At 38.9% G+C, this 22465-nt stretch overlaps 1 protein-coding gene across 1 annotated transcript; it reads left to right on the plus strand.

The window, feature by feature from the left end:
• The first annotated feature begins 10665 nt into the window (after positions 1 to 10665).
• NNMT (nicotinamide N-methyltransferase) lies at positions 10666 to 21854 on the plus strand. The gene is made up of 3 exons (XM_039887949.1): positions 10666 to 10906; positions 11225 to 11432; positions 21387 to 21854. Exons 1-3 carry the CDS (start codon positions 10753 to 10755, stop codon positions 21817 to 21819), a joined length of 795 nt encoding a protein of 264 aa, XP_039743883.1. The 5' UTR covers positions 10666 to 10752; the 3' UTR covers positions 21820 to 21854.
• The last annotated feature ends 611 nt before the right edge of the window (positions 21855 to 22465 follow it).

The following is a 22465-nucleotide window of genomic DNA, read 5'->3' on the forward strand; positions in this document are numbered from 1 at the left end:
GGCCCAGGCTGCTTTTTTTCCAAGCAGGCTTTAGGTGCCCCGACCCCCAACATCTCTTTCCTCCCATCACTCTCCCTCTAGCCAGGCACTTCCCACCTTATGCCCTGCCTTTCCCTCCCCTCTTTGGCATCCTTCTCAAAACTTGCTGCAAACTGGGCAACGCATTCGGTGGCCAATTTAAAATTTGGAGACGTGCGAGTATAGGTAACCAGATAACTAGAGTTTCTGGCTGAAGTGGTATCTGTGTGGCTGTGGGTTTTCAAATGCACGCTCTGCGAGAGTAGGCACCGTGAGAACCCCACGAAGCACAGCTCTTGGTGCCCACAGAGGGCCCCCTCGCCCTTGTCCTATGAAACAGCCTCCTTTCTTCCCCACAGGTAGGCACTGACTCTTAATAAAAGAGGGAAGCCAAGAGGTTGTGAGCTCCAAGAAAGGGCTCCCCACCTCCCTGCAATTAAGGCTCGGATTAATTATCCCTGGACTCGCCATACGTATTCATTAAAATCTAAAGCAGGCCCTGTGAGATCACATCAAATTCGATGAGTTATCATTTTGCTTGTAATTTTGTTTACTCATTATTTATCACAGAGCACATGAAAGACTCCCCAGTTGCTGGTTCCTCTGAGTCCAGGAGTTGCTTAATTTGCCTGACTTGCCTGGGCCTTGGCTTCTGACCTGGGGGCTCACAGCTGGCCTCAGGTCTGGTTTGAACAGAGAACCAGGAAGAGGCCAGGAGAGGAGCTTCTCTGCTACATAAGCGAACCCCCACACCCCACGCCACAGGAAGAGGTGACGGGAGCAGGCTCTTAATTGCTGTGGTATACCTGGGCAAATATTTCTTTCTTGGTGATAAGCTGAAGCCATGGAGTGTCAAAGGAGAGATCACTGCCTACTGGAGTCTGAATCATGTCTGGAGCATCCCGGGGCCTCTGATCTAAAGTAGGCCTTGATGTCTGAAGCACAGACGGACTTCTTCCAGGATTGGAAAGAGAAGCTTGGAGTGAAACTTGAGTGGCAGTTTCTGTAATGTTCCCCGCCATCCTTGCCCCCTTTTTGTTGAGATAGTCGTTTATCCTTTAGTGCCTTTGAGTGATTTAACCCCATTGGATAAAATTGAGTAAAAAGAGCCATGCTGGGGCCTGCCTCAGATGAAACTTGGGAAGACCTCTATGATCAAGTACGATTGATGTCAAAATCTGTGCTTGTTTCAAAAGTGACTCTGCATCTAGACATGCAGGATGTTTTTAAATCGTGAGATATGGCATGCCTATAGAAATAAGGATAAAACATTTACATACATATATATAAAGATTAATATAAAATGAACACCAGGTAACCACCCCCAAGTTAAGAAATAGAGCACCCCCGCTCCCTCCTGAGCACACCCGTCTCTTTCCTCTCCGGAAGTAACTACTGTCCTGATGTCTAAAGTAATTGTTTCATTGTTTTTCTTTACAGATTATTATTAATTTATGCCTCACTAAATAGTATTGCTTACTTTTGCCAGTTTTGAACTTTATATAAACAGAATAAAAATGTAGGTCTTCTTTATGACTCGCTTCTTTCACTCTCTATCATTTGGAAAATCATGCATGTTGATGCCTATAGCTGTAATTGGTTCCTTTTCATTGCTGTATACGCCAATTTATTTATTTATTCTGCTGTTGCTGGGTGTTTAGGTTGCTTCTAGTTGGGGGCTATTTTAAACAATTCTGCTAAGAACACTCTGTATATGTGCCAGATTTTGTCTAGGTATGCCCCCAGGCTTCCAATTGCTGAGAATAGGGTGTGCACAAAGTCAACTCTACTAGTTAATGCTGGCTTGTTTTCCAGAATGGTGTACCAAGTTATACACCCACTAGAAATACATGAGAATATCTGTGATAAAGGTCCTGGGTGCTGGTCAAATGTTACTTTTGCCAGTTTGATGGCTGTGTAACATTATCTCCTGATTTAATTTGCATTTCACTAATGAGATTAAGTATCTTTTCATAGGTTTATTGACCCTTTGGATTTCCTTTCTTTTGTAAAGGAACTGTTCAAGTCTTCTATATTGTTCTTTATTTTCATTTTTATTCACAGAACTTCTTTGTAAAGTCTGGGTTTCAGTCCTTTGTCAGTTTTCTGTGTTGTAGTATCTTTTCCCATTCTGAGGCTTGTCTCTTCACTCTCTTAATGTGTTTTTGGTTGAACAGACATTCTTAATTGTAATATACTCAAATTTACAAATCTTTTATTTGAGACGAATGGTTTTGTATCTGGCTTAAGAAATCCTTTTCTAACCCCAAAGTCATGAAGATATTTTTCTATATTACCTTCTAAATCCTAAGAGTTTTGCCCTTCATATGTAGTTTTTAAATCTTCCTGAATTGATTTTTGTGTACAGTGTGAAGAGAGGTTCTAATTCCACTTTCTCCCCTGTGGATGCTCAATTATTTTAGCACTATTTATTGAAAAGCATCTTTCCCCCTCCTGAGCTGTGATATCACCCTTGTTGTATATCAAATGTTCATAAAGACGTGAGTCTGTTTATGGGCTCTCAGTTTTGTTCCTTTGGTCTGTTCGTCAATCCTTGGACTAATACCACACAGTCTTAATTACTTTTGTTTTATAATAAGTAATATACCTGATAGAGCAAGTCCTTCGACCTTATTTTTCTTTTTCAAGAGTAGCTACTCTTGGCTCTTAGCACTATTATATAAATTTTAGAGCTGGCTTGTCAAGTTCCAACAAAAACCTATTGAGATTTTAATTGGGATTTTACTGAGTTTATAAATCAATTTGGAGAGATATGACATCTTTACAATGTTGAGTTCTCCAATCCATGAAGTGGTATATTTTTCCATTTATTTAGGTCTTGTTTAATGTCTTTCAATAAAATTTTATAATTTTCTCCATTAATGTCTTGTACATATTTTGTTGGATTTATTCCTAGGTACTTCACATTTTTTAAATGCCATTCGGAATGAAGTCTGTTTTAAATTTCATTTTATAACTGTCGCCTGTTAGAAATGAATTTAATTTTTTTAATTGATTTTGTATTGAGAAACTTTGCTAAACTCTTGTATTAATTCTAGTAATTTATTTATAAATTATTTCTCATTTTCTACATATATCATCATTATATTATCTGCTTATAATAATAGTTTTATCTTTCTTTCCAATTTTTTCCAATTTATTTTTTTCACCTATTGTCCCGTCCAAGACCCATAGTAGAACGTTGAATAAAATTGGTAATCGTTAGCTTTCTTGTCTCTGTCCTCAGATCTAAGGGAAAGCTTTTAAATGTATCATCCTTAAGAGTAATGTTTGTTGAAGTGTTTGTAGATAATCCTTATAACATTAAGGAAGTCTCATTCTATCCTCAGTTTGCCAAGAGATGTTTTTATTGTAAATGGATATTGAATTTGAGCTTTTTTCTCTATATGTCTATTGAATGAATCAGAAACGTTAAATTTCCCTGTATATCTAGGATAAACCCACCTTGGTTATAGTGTAATTATGAACAGAATAGGCTCTTGAGTCAGAATGCTTGAGTCAGACCTATGAAATCCGGCTATCTAGCAGTGTGGCCTGGGCTTACTTAACCTCTCTGTGCCACAGTCTCCTCATATGTTGAAATGAAGATAATAATAATACCTAACTCACAGAACGACTGTAAGCTTTAGTAATAGATCCAAAATGTTTAATCCAGTGGCTAGAACATAGTAGGCACCATATAAGTATTTGCTGTTTTATTGACTAGATGATGATTTATTTAGGATTTTTGTACTTGTGTTCATTGAGTGATTTCAGTTTGTAATTTTTTCCCAAAAAGAGCCTTGATATTAGAATTTTGCTAAACTTATAAAATTAGTCGAGGGATGTTCTCTCTTTTTCTATTCTCTGAAAGAGCTTATGTAAGATTAGAATTACCGATTCCTCGAACATATGGTAGAACTCGTGAAGCCTCCTGCCCTGAAGATTTTGTGTGGGAACAATTTTCAATTTAAATTCTTTGATGGTTATAGTGAAGAAGAATTTTCCACTCAGATGGCTAACTTTGTAATCAGCTCTTTTTTCTGCTTCCGTAAAACATGTTTGCCGCATAGGCGGAAGGGCAGGATGACCCCGGGATCAACTGAAGACTCACCCTGCCTTTGCTTGTTCTGTCTAGATAACAGATATATCCCCTTTGCATGTTCGTGGATAAGCCCTATAAAAAAGTAAGGTTACCCCTGAGCTTGGGGCCCAGATCTTCAGAGCGCTAGCTCTTCTGGGACTGCCAGCATAATAAACCTGAGTTCTCCAACTCTCCAAGTGGTCTTGGTTTCTCGCTGGTCTGATTTATCTGCAACAATAGATCTCTTCAGGTTTCCTATGTGTTGTATATTTACTTAGGACCTTGTCAATCTAAACTTTCAATATATTGGCATAAAGTTATTTGTAATATTTTACTATCTTTTAAATGTCTGCAGCATCTGCCATGAGCGTCTTCCCTTTTTCATTACTACATTGGGTAGATGTGCCTTCTCTCTTTTGTTTCTTTATCATTCTGAACAAAAATTTGTGAATTTTATTACTTTTTTCGGGAAGCCAACTTATGGGCCTTGCTGATCCTCCCTATTGTACCTTAGCTTTTTATTTCATTGGTTTCTGGTCTATAGTATTTTTTCTTTCTACTCATGTCTAATTTTCTCTTCTTTTCCTAACTTCATAAGCTCATTAACTTTCAGTTTTTCTTCTTTTATAGTATACACACTTGAGAATAGAGATTTTTTTAAATACTGTTTTAGCTTCAATCCACCAATTTTGATATGTAGTATTTTTATTATTACTCAGTTCAAAAACTTTATAATTTTCATTACGATTTCTCCTTTGGCTCATGGGTTATTTATTGTTGTGTTTCTTCCATATAAATAAGGGTGTTCTAGTTAACTTTTAATTTTTACTTCTAGCTTAAATGAATTGGTCAAAGAATATACTCTATATAATTTCATTCCTTTGAAATATGTGATGGCCTGCTTTATGGGCTACTATGGTAATTTTTAATAGCTTCCGTAGTCTTGAAATAAATGTGTAGTTGTTGGATGCAATATTTATTGAATGTCAATTAAGTCAAATTGATTAATCCTGCTGTTCAGAGTGTATGGAAAACAGTCAATATTATTGTAATAACTTTGTGGGGTGACAGATGGTTACTAGACTTATTGTGGTGATCACATCATAAGGAATACAAATGTCGTATAACTATGTAGTACACCTAAAACTAATATAATATTGTATGTCAACTATACTTTAATTTTAAAAAATCCTGCTATTACATATTTTTCTGATGTTCTTATCTGTTTTTAACTATTCATAAGTGACCTTCTTATATTATGCTTTGTATTTGTTCTGACAGGTCTGTGTTTCCTTTTCTCTCAGTTTTTGCCTTTTTCTGAATTGATATTTTTTGGTTATTCCATTTTCCCTCCTCTACTAATTTGGAAGTTAATGCAGTTATATAATTTTTGTGGTGTCTAAAACTAGAGTGTAAAGTATTTTCCTTTGGATCCCATGAAGCACCAAAGAGTGAATGAGAAAGTGAGACGAAGAAAAAAAGAAAGCCTATGCGGGCTGCATTAATGAACCAGGTACTGCCACGGGCAGCTGGGGACCTCTGGGCGAGTTTGGAGAACATGTTTAGCACTCCTATCCCAGGCACAAGCAAACTGGCATTTTTATTCAGCAACTCTGATCTGTCATTGGGTAAGAGCCTGAGGACAGCTGCATTAACTCTCAGCTTTACTGGCCTTCCTTACATGAGGCTAAACATACTACTGCAACCAGAGAACTCCCTCTGGCAGAGTCTTAGGTGCTTGCAGTAAAAAACATTGACATGTACAGGCATGGTAAGTGCCAAAGGAATATGGGCAGGGCACCGTCATCTCCTTAGAATTACGATATCCATAGCTAACTTATCAAAGTCTGAAGATAATCAATATTTTACTCTTTCTGGAAACTACAAAGATCTAGAACACTTCAACTCCATGTATTCACCCTCCCCTGAAATTTATAGATTATTGTTATTGTATATTTTAATTCCATCTTGCTTATTTTTAACTATATACAATATTATTTTTTAGCGTTCATTAGAATTACCCACATATTAGCCTGCTCACTTGTTCTTCATTCTTTCATTTGGGTCCACATTCCTTCTATCTGAAATATGTTATTTAGGACTTCCACTGAAGAAAACCTACCAGTGGCAAACATCCATTTTTTTTTTTTTTTGTCTGAAAATATTTTTATTTTGTCCCAATTCTTGAAAGACTTTTTCTGGTTATATAATTCCTATCTCATTGACAATAGTATTCTCCTATCCTTTCCCTGAAAAGTCATCTCTCAATGTAACTGTCACTCTTTAAAGGTAATTGGTGTTTTTTTTTCTGGATGTTTTCAACATCCACTCATAGTCTTTGGTGTTCTGCAGTTTTATCAATAAAATGTCCAGGAGTAGGCTGCATTTTACATATCTTGCTTAGGAGTCACTGGACTTCTAACTGTAATCTTTCATAAAATCATTACAAGGATTAAATGAGTTAATAGTACTTGTAAAGCACATAGGTTAGTGCCTGCACAAAATAAATGTTCAATAAACATTACTTATTATTGATCCTGTGTATTGGTATCTGTGCCAGTTATTAATTCATTGCTTCCCAGCTCCAGCCTGCCTATCGGTATTTTGTGATGTGAAAGCTGGACTCCATAAACAATTTTTCTCTGCCAGCTGCCTCTACAGCAGGTTCTGCCGATGCGGGGGTGGGCGTGCTGGAGGGATATGCAAGGCTTGAGGAGGAAGAAGAGACTTGTTACTTCCTGGGTTTTTTTTTCCTGAGGTCTGATTGTGGTCTTGTGATACTATGAGCAGTCTTTAGGAATGATTGTCCTTGCTGAGCTAGTGGCCCAATTCATGACTAGTCCCTGCAGTGGTCTTTTCTGGGTTCCAGAGGTGCCCAGCATTCCTGCAGCAGCTGTCCTTTCTCATCGAAGCTGTGACTGTCAGTTGTATAAGCTCATACTCTAAGTCTCTAAGTTTTTTCTGGGTTCCCTTGTTCCATCGGCTCCAGCAGTTTTCTGCATTTGCCACCTTTGCTACACCTTAGAGTTCTCTTTTATCCTCTTAGTAGTTAACCATTTTAAAACTTGCTTAATAATTCTTTGTATTAAATTTTATAATACATTTTTTTCAGTTCAAATTACTAGCATGTTTTCTGTCTCTTGACTAGACTCTAACTGATACAGTATTGCTCATCAATGTTCAAGTATTACTCTGATCCATTCCATCTCTCCTCTCTATCATGACTCCATTCTGACATATGTTAGACTTTTCATTTCATACTTTATGACTCTTAACGTTCTCTTTTATATTTATAATTTTCTCTTTCTTTCTCTGCTGCATTTTGGATAAGTTCTTTTAGCCTATTCTCCAATCTACAAATATTCTCTTTAATTATGTCTAAATTCTTTTAAACTCTGAACATATATATGACATATATATCTACATATCAGCATTTTTAGTGATTTTTACAAAAAGAAGGTATATCTTGAGAGCCAGTCAGACTTATTACTGGAAACTGATAGGTTAGATGTGATATCTCCTAAAAAATGTAAGCAATGTTTATATTTTGGGTTTGTATAGTATATTCTAACAACTGATTTGATCTAGCAATCTCTGGAGTCTAGAGTATGGTATTTTGGGAAAAGAGTGACATCCTACCTTGATCTTTTATGCACTAGGTATTATAGAACTAGTTTCTCATGGGGTCATGACCTGAGATAATGAGCCTAATGCTTTATCAGGTGATCACAAGGGAGAGCAGCCACCAGTGAACCATGCTCCCAAGCTATATGGGAATTGCATGCGTTCTTTCCTTCTTTAATTTACCCTTCTGTCCCTTTCTTCCTCCCTTCTTTACCTCCCCTTTCCTTCTTGCTCTTTGCTCCTTCCTGTACATGTGTATTCATATATTCATAATTGTAATGAACATTCACGTAAGAGTGAGTGGAGGGCCAATATGAGGGAGTAGATTTCTCTCTGTAGTGAAATCTCATTCTGACTATAAATCTTGATGGCTCTGAAAAGAGTGGGAAAAATTAGTGATGGGTGAGGTCGCAAGGGGTATTACAGTATTAAGGCCACATATAAGCTATATAATTATTATTTTTAATGTTCCCTATTAAATTGACCCATGAGTGGGAATAGGGTACATTTCCCAAGGTAAGGATTCAATCTAAGGGAAGATATGATTTAAATTTCTCAATACATTGAACAGTGAACATTGAACATAACATACTATTGAAGGAACCCAAAATATGTCACTTTCACATTCTAGTTAGTTTGAATTAAAGGCACTTAACAACAGTAGGTATAAGAAGGATACTCTGACCCTCCTGTTTCTTCCTTAAAGCAGGAAATAAAATGCCTATATGAAAGCTATCCTCCAAGAAAGAAGACATTCTTGTCACCAGAGATGGGAAAATCTATACAAACAAATGTTGTTAAACTAACTTTTGTCTTCCTGGTTACTTCTTCACCATTAATTATCCTTAGCCCATACCTCTTTGTCTTGCTAATTCTTCACAATCGTGAAATTTCTTTGTCTAAGAGGTATAAAAGGTTCCTGCCCTGGTCACATCTTTGGGTCTTCATTTTCTGGTAAAGAATCTCATGGACATGTAAAAAAATTAATAAGATTTATATGATTTTCTCCTGTTAATACGTGTTATGTCAGTTTAATTCTTAGACCCAGTCAGAGACTCTGAGAGGGTAGAAGAAAATTTTTGCCCTTATCTAGGATCCTCATTTTACACACTAAAACTGAGGCTTAAAAATCTTAAAAGTTAGCTTTTCTAACTGCCACTTTTATACAAACTGTTGGTGGCAAATCAGGATGGCAATTTGCGTCTTTTGACTTTGAGTTCTGGGTGTTTACTGCTGAACAGAGCAGTCAGGAGGAGCAGGAAGCATCATCAGGGCAGCACAATGCCTCAGGACCATTCACAAAGACAACTTGCTTTGATTCTACATCCTTAAAGTCTGTGATTGGACTTCTGAAGATTCAACAGTTGCAGCGATCTAAGACAATTTTCCTGTCCCATCTATATTCCTGCAATGGGTGCTCTTAATACCACACAGATATCTTTTATTCCCCACCCCCACTCCCACCCCCACCATTATTGAGAAGGGTCAATGACTGACCAAGCTTGGACCAGGCAGATTCTCTCTAAGGAATCTAAATTTGGACCATGTAGACCTAGTCAGCCAGCTGCGAGGAGATGAGTTAGAAGGTTTTATAAATTCAGGTGCAGAGGCTACCACTTGGAATGAAGAAGCCAGTTTGCAGAGAATAGAGAGGCCTGCCAAAGAAAGCAAAGAGAAAAAGAGGGGGCTGGGGGGAAAGAGAGAAAGGTAGCTGCCCAATGAAGTTTCAGTTCATGAGACCCAGTTATATACCCTGTAATTCGTTTCCATTGTATTCTATTAATAATGCCTCTTTTACCTCAGAATCTTTGAGTGAGTTTCTGTACCTTGTAAGCAAATGGGCCCGTACTAAGTCATCACCAGTCATCACCCATGGAATACCAGGCACTCACTGCAATTGCATTCAGTGCAGTATGACAACAGCCTACTAATCAACCAGTTTTTTGAACACCTACTATGTAGACCAACTTGCGAAGTTCAATAGGAGATCTAAAGAGAACTGAGCTACGGTCTTTGATCTAAAAAAGCTGGTGGTTTAGTCTATCATACTTGTGAAATTTAGTTTGGGAAGTGAAATTAACACAGACAAAACAGAACAAATACATGACACCACAAAATCAAGTGCTTGGCTGGGTGGAACTAATTCTAAGGGCAATAGTTCAGAAAAGGAAAATTAAGAAGTTCTTATAGGAAGAAGGGGGCTTAAAGTTCACTCTGAAAGAATTGTCAGGATTTGGATTGACTGAAAGGAGTGGGGAAGCTTGGGGAGGAAGTTCTTGCCAGATCCTGAGAGATGGCAGTGGTGGGTGAAGCTGCAGGTGTACGGAGCGGGGTGGACGGAGGGGCACGTGGGACATAAGGAGAGGGTTACAGACTGTAGCTGGCCTAGACATTAGAGAAAGCCTCATCCAGGATTTTTACATTGCTCCTTCAGCCTTCCTTTTTCCAGACTTCATCTGAGATTCTTTCTTTAGCCAACATTCCTCAGCCCTGAACACATTTCCTATCCTTGTCTTTTTCCTTTCCTTTTCTTTTCTTTTTTAAACATATTTAAATTTAAACTATTCTTTGTGACTTTCTTGGGAGAATCTCTGCAAGAAGAGAAAAGAATGATGGCTGTGGGGAGATGACCCACCTCTCTGAACTTAGTGGTTCTTCTATGAGTTAAGTAATTTCCCTGATGAGGCCAGTTGATTTTCCTGTCTATAATCCCTTCTAAACTGTACTTTGCCCCTTGGCCAGCATTGCATGCAGCTCATGGCCCTCTCTCTGTCACTCCCCACTTTTCCCAGAACCCCTTCCCAAGGAATTTCATCACTTCCCAGAACAATCAAAACATTTTTGGTATATTTCTCTGTTAGTGTTTAACCAAACATCTGCCCCTAAGGGGCGGGCCTGTCTCTAAGGCGTGGGCTGAATTGATAGAAGAAAGGTTGAAAGCCCGAGACTCAGAAAGACAATTTCTACAGGCTGACTCTAGCTTCTGGAGGAGAGGGAAGGCAGTGGTGGCATAGAAGAGAGATACCATGGAATCTGGCTTCACCTCTAAGGATACTTATCTGAGCCATTTTAACCCTCGAGATTACCTAGAAAACTATTACAGCTTTGGGTCTAGTGACTCTGCAGAAAACCAAGTTCTTAGGCTTCTTTTGAAAAATCTTTTCAAGATATTCTGCCTAGGTAAGTTTGTCTGCTGTTTGTGTCTCCTGCCCCTCCCCCAACCCAACTGTGAGTCTATATGTAGATAGGGTATCAGGGCATGACAGTTTTCTGTCTAGTCATTATTTGACAGTGCTTTTGGCATCACTCATTTATTTAACTAAGATAAAAACTAAAGAAGACTGACGTGAGAGGAATGAGTAGTGACGGTCTAGTAGTGAGCGAGATGGTTTGTCTTTGGGCTCCCCATCACAGTCCCAGAAAAGACAATGCAAATCAGCTCTATCTGCCACCACATGATGCCTGACTCCTACTTCCCTGTTCCTTACTCTAAACCAGATGGCGTGAATGGAGACCTCCTGATTGATATTGGCTCTGGCCCCACCATCTATCAGCTCCTATCTGCTTGCGAATCCTTCAAGGAGATCATTGCTACCGACTACATTGACCAGAACCTGCGGGAGCTGGAGAAGTGGCTGAAGAAGGAGCCAGGGGCCTTCAGCTGGTCCCTGGTGATGACTTATGTGTGTGAGCTTGAAGGGAACAGGTAAAGAAATTGGGGTCTGCTTTCAGGCCTTCCGAAAGTACTTGAGTGACAGTTTGTTTTTTAGAACCAAGAGTTATCCTTCGAGTGGAAAAGCAAAGGAGACAGAGACCAAAAAGAAATCCAGATGAAGAGAGTGAGAACAAGATAGACATGTGTGTGAAGGTGTGTGTGTGAGTGTGTGTGTGTGTGCACGTGTATGCACACATCAGAACAGCAGAAGAGGGAGAGTGTCGAGGAGATGGATACGGAGCAAAGATGAATGAACTCAAAACCTTTCCAAGCCTGTGTGGGCTCAGTGTGTAGGCCAGGTACTTCAGGACCCTGTTTTAGGACAACTCCAAGAGGTGAAATCTCGCTAGCAGCTTGTGGGTGTCAGTGCTTACCTCCTAGCGCCACACTGTTGCTAGCCATCCAAGCACAGGGGACTCTGCGGTGAGGGTGGCTGGTGCTGACACCACCACATACAACATAAAACTAATTGTGTTTTTAAACTGAGATTAGCAGCATGAAGGAATTATTTGAAAAGAATTTTATGAACTCACCATCCATAAAATTATATCCTCACAACTAATGACCAAAATCTGATACTACCTTATCTATGAGTAAACTTATACAAGCAAATCTAGTTAAATTATTATTTCTCCCCACATGAGAAATTGGCAATAGCTTATTAACCAGAGATGACCAGTTCTGCGTTTCACCGTAACCTTCTCTTGTCCTGATATGCCTCCAGCACCTGCTCAGCTGACCATCAGCTCTTGGAGCCTCACGTCTTTGCTGGTTGGCATATTGCTGTGACCCCACAGACTCTTTTGTAAACTGCACAAAGAGACCACTTTAGTGTTTTTCTTAGGATCCTGCTGGTCCTGTCTGTTACTTCTTATATGCTCAGTTATAGTTACCTCTTTTTTTCTCCCCTGCTCTTGTGTTTTGTTTTTGTTTTTGTTTTTGTATATTTTTTTCTGTCTTTCCCTACTTCCCTTACCAAGGATTTAATTTTCCCATGAAATCTTTTTCTCTCGTCCCCAAGTCATGTCTTTCTATATTTCCCCCTTTGCTCATATACCGCACTCTTTGTGTATTGCACGGCATCCTCTGTTTTTCCTTTTCTTGTCTTTTCATTCACAAAGGGAAAGCATATATATATTTAATTAACATATCCCAGGATTTGGTCAAGACAGGGCTCTTATTTCCTAGGAAGACGATTTCTCTCACGAAACAAGCGCTAACACTTCTGGCTCATGGTTAAAGGAACTAGCGTTTCTTCATTCTTTTAACAAACCTATGTCGATCACCTATGATGTGCCACAGTACTAGCTACTGAGATAGAATGGTAAATAAGGCAGAGGAGGTCCCTTGTCTCCTAGAACTCACACCAGGGAAGGCAAGCAAGTGATAGATCATTTCGGGCCTCAAGGCCAAGTTAAAGATTGCGGACTTCAAGTATAACAAGAATGCATTAGAGGTATAATCAAGAAAGTGATGTGACACAATTTACATTTACAAAGAACTCTCTGGCTATTGTATGGAGAATATGGATTAGAGGGGTCTAGAGGAGAATGAGAGGTGCAGAAAGGAGACAATTTAACTCCAGGTTAGAGATGATGGTGGTTTGAACTAGGTGATGAAGAGAAGTAGATAATTTTAAGGTGCATTTTTGAGATAGGATGGATAAGAATTGGTATCATGTATCAAGGGTGACTCTCATATTTCTGAACTTGAACAACAAGAGAACCGAGGCAATATTCCTGAATTCCAGGGAAAAATATAAGACCGCGTGGTCTTAATATGTCCCTAAGGAATATGCCGCCTCCATGCTCTTCTTCTGGAGTGATGGTCAATTCATTTTCCTATATTTGCACTTTATTTGATTACCATCTAGTCACCAACTTGTCTTTATTCCTGAGTCAGTTTCCCTTCTGAAGCTAATGCTAACGTCTGCTTCTATGTCTTTAAACCCCGCCCCCCCATTTTCTTTTAATGGTCTGCTAACTTCGAGCTTATTAAGAGTATTCTAAACTTCATATTCATTTTTTACATATTGTTGCTACATTGTCTCATTCGTAGATGTGGATTGTCAAATGGAAGTAACCAAGGTGACTCATTGGTGGTACAATTCTTTATAATATAGAATAAACTAGAAGTTTTATATTTTGTTCCCAATTAATCTCTTTGCTATCATGTAGAGTCACTAAATTTTCACTGAGTTTACACTGGTCTTTTATCTTGTTTACCAGAGATAGTTAAGTGTTGAAATCAGATAGTGTGAATCTACTTTGTTCTTTTACAAGAATATTTTGGCAAATTTAGTGCCATTAATTTTAGAATAAGCTTGTCAATTTCTCCAAAAAAGCCTCCTATGACTTTGGTTATGATTTCTTTGAATTTACAAATCAATTTAGGAGAGTAGATTTACTGAATCTCCAGTCCATAAGCCTGGTTTATCTCTCCACACTTGTCTGGTTTTATATTTAAAGAAAGTGTTTTTCTTGGAAATAGCATGTTCTAGGTCTCGCTTTTCAATCCAATCTGACAACTTCTGCCTTTTAAGTGGATTGTTTATTTGATTTACATATAAATACTGACATTTATGGTTGAATCTAAACCTACCATCCTGGTATATATTTTCTATTTGTCTTATCTGTTTGTATTTATTTTGCCTTTTGTTCCTGCTTTTCCTTGGTGAATGGGATAATTTTTGGTATTCCATTTGGTATAAGTATACACACTTTTATATTCCTTTTCATCTCTTCTATTGACTTTTATTTCCTCTATTGACCTCTTTTGTGTTTTATGTGAGTGTGTGTGTGAGAATGTGATTTTTCTACAAATAACATTATATATTTTTAACATATCTATTAACTCACGAACAATGAAAGGTATTATAACAGTACAACTCCTTATCCACTCTCCAACCCCTTATGCACTTGCTGTCATATATTTTGCTGTATGTATACTATAACACTATAATACATTGTTATTATTTTTTGCTTTAAGCAGTCAGTAGTGCTTTTATTTATTTGGGGCTTTTGTTTTATTTTTAATTGTGGTTTAAAAAACCCACATACCATAAAATTTACCATCCGAACTATGTTTAACTATGTATAGTTTAGTAATTTTTAGTATGTCTACATCCATCAGTGATTTTTTTGAACAAATACATATATTTTATATTTACTCACATATCTGTCCTGTCTAGTATTCTTCATTCCTTTCTGTAGATCTAGCTTCTATCTGGCATTATTTCCCTTCACCTGAAGAACTTTTAGTATATCTTATAATGCAGGTCTGCTGGAGACAAATTCTCTCAGCTTACTGAGAATCAGTAATTTTTTTCCTTCCTTGTACCATGAAGAATTTAACAATTTAACAAAGTCCTTTTGGCATCATTCTTCCCAATGTTTATTGTTAAAATCTGAGATTTTAAAATCCAAATATTATAACTTAAAGTATTATTTTTCTGCTTTCTTTCAAGACTAATTTGGACATTCGCTTTCAATTTGTAATTATATTTGCAATTATGTGGACATATTTTATGCTCATTTAATATGATTTTTATAGTTGTTTGAGTTTTTAATTCTGATTCATCTCTTAGTCAACTGAATAGGTCCTCGAACAATTTTTTCAAGAAGTACCCATAAGTGACGTATTTCCTAAGCCCATGCATACATAGGAATGTGTTTTTGTTGCACATCACATGAACAACATAGTAAAATTGTTTAATATTGCTTAAATATTGCTCCATTTTTTTCTTGGCATTTAGTAAGAAGTTGAAGAGAGGCTACTTTCATATGCCATTTTTAACCTCTAAACTCTGTACTTAGAATTTTGTCTTTGAACTAAAGATATGTTCTTCAAAATAAAAGTAATTTAAAACTTTTCTATTAACGACATGATTCTACAGAATGAAATTAGTGATAACTAGAAAAATAACTGTAGCTATAAGGGTTGGGATAATATCTAACATTACTAAATAAATAAGGACTTTCCCAGGATTTATAGAATTTCACAGAAAGTTTATAAAAAAGTTCTTAGTCGCGGTCAGAAAACACACCTTTCTGAAGTCCAAATCATGTGTCAAGAAGGCTTTTATAATTTTCTTCTCTATTTCCCTAGCCATCAGAAGACTCTCCATCTCATTCAGAAACAAACCTTTAAAATCTAGCAGGCTACTAAAAGCATTACTTACTTCATGCCAGAATCGTCAGCTATTAGCAGTTGGCTCCTAAGACACTGTCCCTTCCCAATTGCTCTGTTAGACAAAAAAACACATATTTTTGGCAGAAAAATTCTGCGTTCTCACCCTTATCCTTCTGCCAGATCCTGTGGCTTCAACTATTTTGAGAATGATAGTGATTTTATTCAACTTACGTCTTTCTTGCATCTTCAAGTACCTCTATCAACCCACGAACTATTTCTCCTGAGATTAATTCTCCTTTATCTGAAGCTATTTCTCGTGCTGACTGTTGCCAAAGACAATTTGAACTGTTGCCTGTTACTCTGCCTTCGGAGTGTGACTCATACATTTAGATACCACTCATTTTTACAACTATCCTAAAAGTTGGAAGACACCGACACCAAATTCTTGCCTCATATTATCCATTTATCTAGCCAGAATGTCAAAAACTAATATATAACTAACTACTCAAGCATGAATCGAGAAAAATGAGATTTTACCCCCTAGAAACAGCCTTAATTAACCTCTGGCTCTTGGATCTTGGAACACATCGCCTTATGGTCCCCAGACTAGTAGCTTCTATATCATCCGAGAGCTTGTTAGAAATGCAGACTCTTGGGCCCCACTCCTTACCCACAGAATCAGAATCTGCATTTTTACAAGTTCTGCAGGGGCCTATATGCAGTTTACAGTTTGAGAAGCACTGGTGTCTAGAACAGAGTTTCTCAGCAGGTATGCCAGGGCATGCCGGTGGTGGGAGTGAATGACAGATGTGTTCTGTGAGTTGTTCTCTGCCCTCAGGGCAGCCAGGGGAGCCTGGGAAGGCTGCAGCCCGTCTTTTGGTTGCCTCTACAGAGAGCATCTCCCCCACTTACCTCAATGTACCTGATAGTGGAAAGCCTGAACACCTGCTGAGGTGGTATATCTGAAGTAAATGTTCTCTATACAAAGACTTTCAATCTGTTTAAAAAGATGTTTGTGGCCCCAAATAGACACAGCTGTGCCAAATTTGTTTCCTGAATTAGTGAACTGCCTTGATTCCAAAGCACCTCTGTATTTTTATGTCTTGTAAAAGATTGATGTTCTTTCTCAAAATCAGGAGTTTGATGGTCATGAGGATGCCTAGGAAAAGTTCTTGCCTTTTGTAAAGACGCCTTTCTCTTAAATAAGTGCTCTCACTTATTATCTCTCAGGGAAATTTAACAGGGCAGGTTGAAAATGCTTTAACTGGCCATTTCCTTCCAATTGCAAACATTCTACTTGCATGTCTCAAAGCATCTCAAACTCGATGTGCCCCAAATTGAGCTATAACCTTCCCCAACTCTGCTCCTTTTCTGTTGTTCTCATCTCCTTGAATGGCACCATCCTACGATTAATTGGACAAACCAAAACCTTGGGGGCCAACCTTGTCATCTCCCTCTCCATCAAGTTCCATAGCTAGCACCAAGTTCTGCTGATTTTATTTCCTGAGTTTCTCTTGAACCAGCATCTTTCTTCCAATATCTTCCATTACCTGGGCCAAGATATCATTCTCTCCTTCCTAACTGGCCTCCCACCTCCACTCTCATCCCAACATAATTAACTGTAAATGTAAATCTGATCACATCACTCCCTTCCTTAGCGCCTCTTAATGACTTCCCCTGGCTTTCAGAACAAAAAGCGAAATTCTTAACATGGTCCATAAAGCCTTGCCTTGTCTGGCACCTGCTGACTCCATTTGCCTCGCTTTCCCCCGTGCTCTGTTTTGCTTTTTGAGATTCAGCCTCATCGGCATTCTCCTCTCTCTGTTTCCTCCCACCACATGGCTCTGCACGAAGGCCTTGCAGGTCCATGCCTTTGCACTTACTATTTCCTCTTACTGGGATACCCTCCTCCCCTCCTAATTCTTTTTGGCCTAGTTAACCTGTTATTTATCCTCTTTATCTTTGCTTACCTGACCCCTTTTTGGAAGAGCTTTTTCTGATACTCTGGACCAAGTCAAGCTCCCAACATTCTTCCATTAGTGCCGTGTCCCTCTCCTTCCTAGCATGTATCAATTTATCACAGCTTTAATTTTTCATTTTTGTGGATGATCATGTGGATTCTTTTTCCCTCACAAGGCTGTATACTCTAGGAGGACAAGATCTGTTTCTCATTTGTTTCTCTTTGGGGCCCCACTGCCCAACACTCTTCCCGGCACATAATGGAGGTTCAAAAATATTTGTAAAATGAATGACTGCTTGCCTTTTTTTTCCTAGACTCTCCCTCACAGAATGTCTTTTACCTGATTCAGCTGTGGCCTGTCAAAGGTTTACCAACGATTATTCCTTGCTCTTACAATTCTTACACTGACATCCAAGCTTATCTAGTTTTTTATTTCCTTTACACGTTTTGATGGTTCTCCCGCAGGAGGCCCAGCTGGAACCTCAGGGGATGGGGCTTGGGGGAGGTGAGCGTATTAGAAAAAAGCTTGTCTAGGCAATTCTGATCCACCACCTGCCTTGTAGAGACAGGGCAGGAGAAAGCTCCTCTAAACCTCAGGATAATTACCTGGGGTAAGGAAAGACATTCTTCAAAGTGCTCTTCCCAGGAGTGCTACTCTTCATCCTTCTATTCCTCTCCTCCCTCCCCCGCTCCCTCAGGCTTTTATAGATAGCGTATTTATAGAGGAAATAGCTGCCTTTTTTGCATATTGATTCATTTGAAAGAGTAGATCTTTGGAACTAGAGAAATGGCCACACTGCTTTTAGCTTTCTGTAAAACTGTATAACACTTTTCTGGTGTGTGTTTATTATCTACCCCTTGAGCTAAATGTGAGGCTGAGTGGTAATTGCCTGTGTCTCCAGGCGAGTCCATTTCTCCCCAGGTGAACTTGTAGGCTCTGAGGAGCCCTGAGGTGTAATCTTTACACAGCTGCCTTGGCAACTGAGTTCACCAATGTTTGCTGTACGTCCAAGGACAAGCAGGTATCCACAACTGTGGGTGTTTCTAACAAATTTCCCTCTCAAATTGGCACATTCTCTGTGAGCTTTCTAGATTTCACAGTGTGTCTCACAGTTTGGGAACAATTTCCGTCATCATCTGACTGGCAAGTACTAGTTCTGTGGCAACTTGTGTCTTTAAAATAACTTCATACACAATAGGGCACAGAGGTCCAAACTGCTTCTGATGCAATCACTTAAATACACCTTCCCCAAATATTCTCAGCATAGATCATCTTTAAACACATTCAGAAAAACATCATGTTATCACTTCTTTGGCTTGTTGGGGACACTTAAGTTATTCATATGTGCAGATAGGTTATTTGAAATTTTTCTATTCTAGATTAATTTACCTGTTCAAATCTGTGTTTCATACAGACTTCCATAATGTTAAATTCTTTTTTATTCTTAAAATGTTCTGTCAAATTATCCATGTTCTATTAGGCTGGGTGGCAGCTTTGTAACTGATTTCCCTGCTTTTAGAATGACTAACTTTCCTGGTTGCCCAGGACTGAGAGGGGTTCTCAGCACCTGAGATTTTCAGTGAGAAAATAAAAGCCCAGATCTATCGGGACAAATTGGTCACCCTACTACCATTTCTGCCCTTGATAGGGGAGCAAGGAGAGCCAGTCAGAATTAATTATTATTCCCTGTGTACACCAGTTTATTGGTTGGTAGAAATTCCCCGGAACCATCTCTCTTTCTCTGTCTCTGTCTCTGTCTCTGTCTCTGTCTCTCTCTCATAACGACTTTACTGAGATACAACTCACATAGCATGTAATTCACCCATTTAAAGTGTGTAATTTAATAGTTCTTAGTGTATTCACAGAGTTGTGTAATCCTCACCACCATCTTAGAACATTTTCATAACTTTCCACATGAACCCTGTACCCATTAGTACTCATTCCTATTTCCTCCATCCTCTCACTGCCTGGCAACCACTGGTCTGCTTTGCCTTTTCTGGACATTTCCTATAAATTGAATCAATTTGTGGCTTTCTGTATCTGGCTTCTTTCACTGACCATAGTGTTTTCAAGATTCTTCCACGTTGTAGCACGTATCAATTGTTCATTCCTTTTTATTACTGAATTATAGTCCATTGTGTAGATATACCACATTTTATTTATCTGTTTATAAGTTGATGGACATTTGCGTTGTTTCCATCTTTTGGCTATTATGAGTAATGACGCTATAAATACTTATGTACAAGTTTTTGTGTGAACATATGTTTTTATTTCTCTTAGGTAAAATTCTATGAGTAGAATTCCTGGGTCATATGGTAACTCTATGTTTAAACTTTTGGGAACTTCCAGAGTGTTTTCCAAAGTAGCTGGAGCATTTTACATTCTGACCAGCAATGTGCGTAAGTTCTAGTTTCTGCACATCCTTGTCAATACTTGTTATTATCAGCCTTTTTTATTCTAGCCATCCTAGTGGGTATGAAGTGGTATCTCATAGTTTGATTTGCATTACTCTGATGGCCACAGATGTTGGGCATCTTTTCATATGCTTATTGCTAAGCTTCTTAAATGGAAAATTATAATAAACATAAAGGATATTTGTAAAAAACTGATTATATGCACTAGGTAAGATTTTTAACTAAATATTTAAATAGGATGCCCACAACAAATTATTACTATCTCAAATCATTCCACCTGGAGGTAAATCTCCAAGTTTTATTTAAACCATCGACTTTTCGTCACAACTATAAATTGTCCCAGTGTTAGACTCTCTCTCACCTGCTCCGATGTTAGGCCATCCTCTGCTCTCTCCATCAAGCCTTGTTGCCCACATAACTGTCTTCTCCTGGAGCCAAGGGACTGTGTGTTCTCTGAATGTAAGTCTGGATTTGCATCCCCGGTGCTTTGTTGATTAACTTCTTCAAAAGGCTGGATACCCAGTCATCACTCCTATTATTTGAGTTCTATGGTTTTCCTGGGCACTTTACACACTCATTTCTTCCTTTTCTCTTATCTCTCTGATTTAATGCTACTTCTTTCTTCTTTATCTGTTTCTCCAATTATTATTATATATTCTATGTTTGTTTAATTTTGTTCATTTGTCTGTTTGTTCCTTCATTCCTCCCCTAACAAATTCTAAAATGATCCGAGGCACTCTATTCCATCTCCTGTCCTTGCCTGTGATGCTCCTTTCACTAACTTTTTTTTTCTCAAGAAGCCCCATTGATTTGGTAGAAAAGGATAGAAATCCTAGCAAGGCTACCAAGAAAATAATCTTTTTCAGAAAACATTCTTTCTGCAATATGTTTTGGAACCTGAGAAAGGCAACTAGTAGTTTTCTCTAAGGGGGCCCTGGCCACAGCTGTAAGATAGTGATCAACAGTATCTAAAAATTTCTAAGATGACCCCACTCCCTTCATTGATCGACAGCTACTAAAAAATACTATTTCAGCATTTTAAATCCACTATTACCTGATATGTATGGGTCAAATGGCCACTACCTTGGAATTTGGAAGAGAGGATCAGAGTAATAACAATTAATAATAATAAATGAGGAAGGCACTATTATAAGCAGTGGAGGAAGAATAATTCTACACTGCCCCCAGTGTAGAATCAAGTATTTTTATTATTTTCGTGTCATTATTCACTTTATAAAGAGATTTAACCCAGCATAGGGTAATGTGGTCACATTCAGATACTAAAATGGTCCCTCATTTCTCCTTTCTCTGCTTTTACAACAGAGATGGCCCTGAGGATATAGCATTTGGGACAACTCTGTCATTTTCAGCTCTGCCCAAAGGGATCTGGGGTCCCCACGAGTAGGAGAGCAAGGTGTTGGTTAGTTTTTGTGTTTCAGAGCGAAGGGGCCAGAGAAGGAGGAAAAGTTGAGGCGGGCAATCAAGCAGGTCCTGAAGTGTGATGTGACTCAGAGCCGGCCACTGGGTGCTGTCTCGCTGCCCCTGGCTGACTGCCTGCTCAGCACGCTGTGCCTGGACGCCGCCTGCCCAGACCTTCCTGCTTACCACTCAGCCCTCAGAAACCTCAGCAGCCTGCTGAAGCCAGGGGGCTACCTGGTGATCATAGACGCCTTGGAGAGCAGCTACTACATGATTGGCGAGCAGAGATTCTCCAGCCTGTGCCTGCGCCAGGAGGAAGTAAAGGCTGCTGTGAGAGAGGCTGGCTACACCATCAAACAATTTGAGGTGATACCTCAAAGTTATTCTTCCACCAGAGCCAACAACAAGGGACTTTTCTTCCTGGTGGGGCAGAAGCTGAGTAGATCTGAATGACACCTTGTGATCCCAATTAAAGCAATTCCTCTGATCTACCCATTTGACTTCAGTTGTTGTGCTAAGTAGAGGTTAATGGCTGGGGCCTCAATGGTTCATCTAGGACAGGGTTGTAGCCATCAGTCAACTGAGGAACAATTGGTTGGCCAACTAGTCTGTGTCTAGTCTTCACTGCCTGTGATTACAAAAGAAAATCTGATTTTCCTTAAGCATTCCAGTTATGATGGCTCAAGCCCACACATCCCTATAGAGAAGTGCCTGAAATTGTTTAGTATTCATTTCCTAGAGGGCCTGCTGCCTCCTTCTCTCCCAGGAACAGGCTTCTCCTGCTCTTCAACTGTTGCCTTCTCTGGAGACTCTGTCCTCTGCTGGGGTCCACTAGTACCACCACTGCCTCTGGGGGCAGAGAACAGCTGTCCTCTTTGCTCCAAGGTCCTAAGTATGAAGCAGGCCCTTCTCTTACTTCCCTCAATACACCTAAGCCAAGGCTGTGACTTCCACCTGAAGAGAAGTTAGGAGTTAGCAAAGGAGATAACAAACACTATCTTATAGCTGCTATTAGAAACAGGTGTCTTCAGAGCCCACATCCTTAGAGGGTCCTGGAAGGTAGTCTGTTGGCATAGCTCTTGACCAAGCATCTACTTGG

This window comes from Pteropus medius, unplaced genomic scaffold (assembly GCF_902729225.1).
Source record: "Pteropus medius unplaced genomic scaffold, Ma_sr-lr_union100, whole genome shotgun sequence".
In the NCBI taxonomy this organism is placed as follows: domain Eukaryota; kingdom Metazoa; phylum Chordata; class Mammalia; order Chiroptera; family Pteropodidae; genus Pteropus; species Pteropus medius.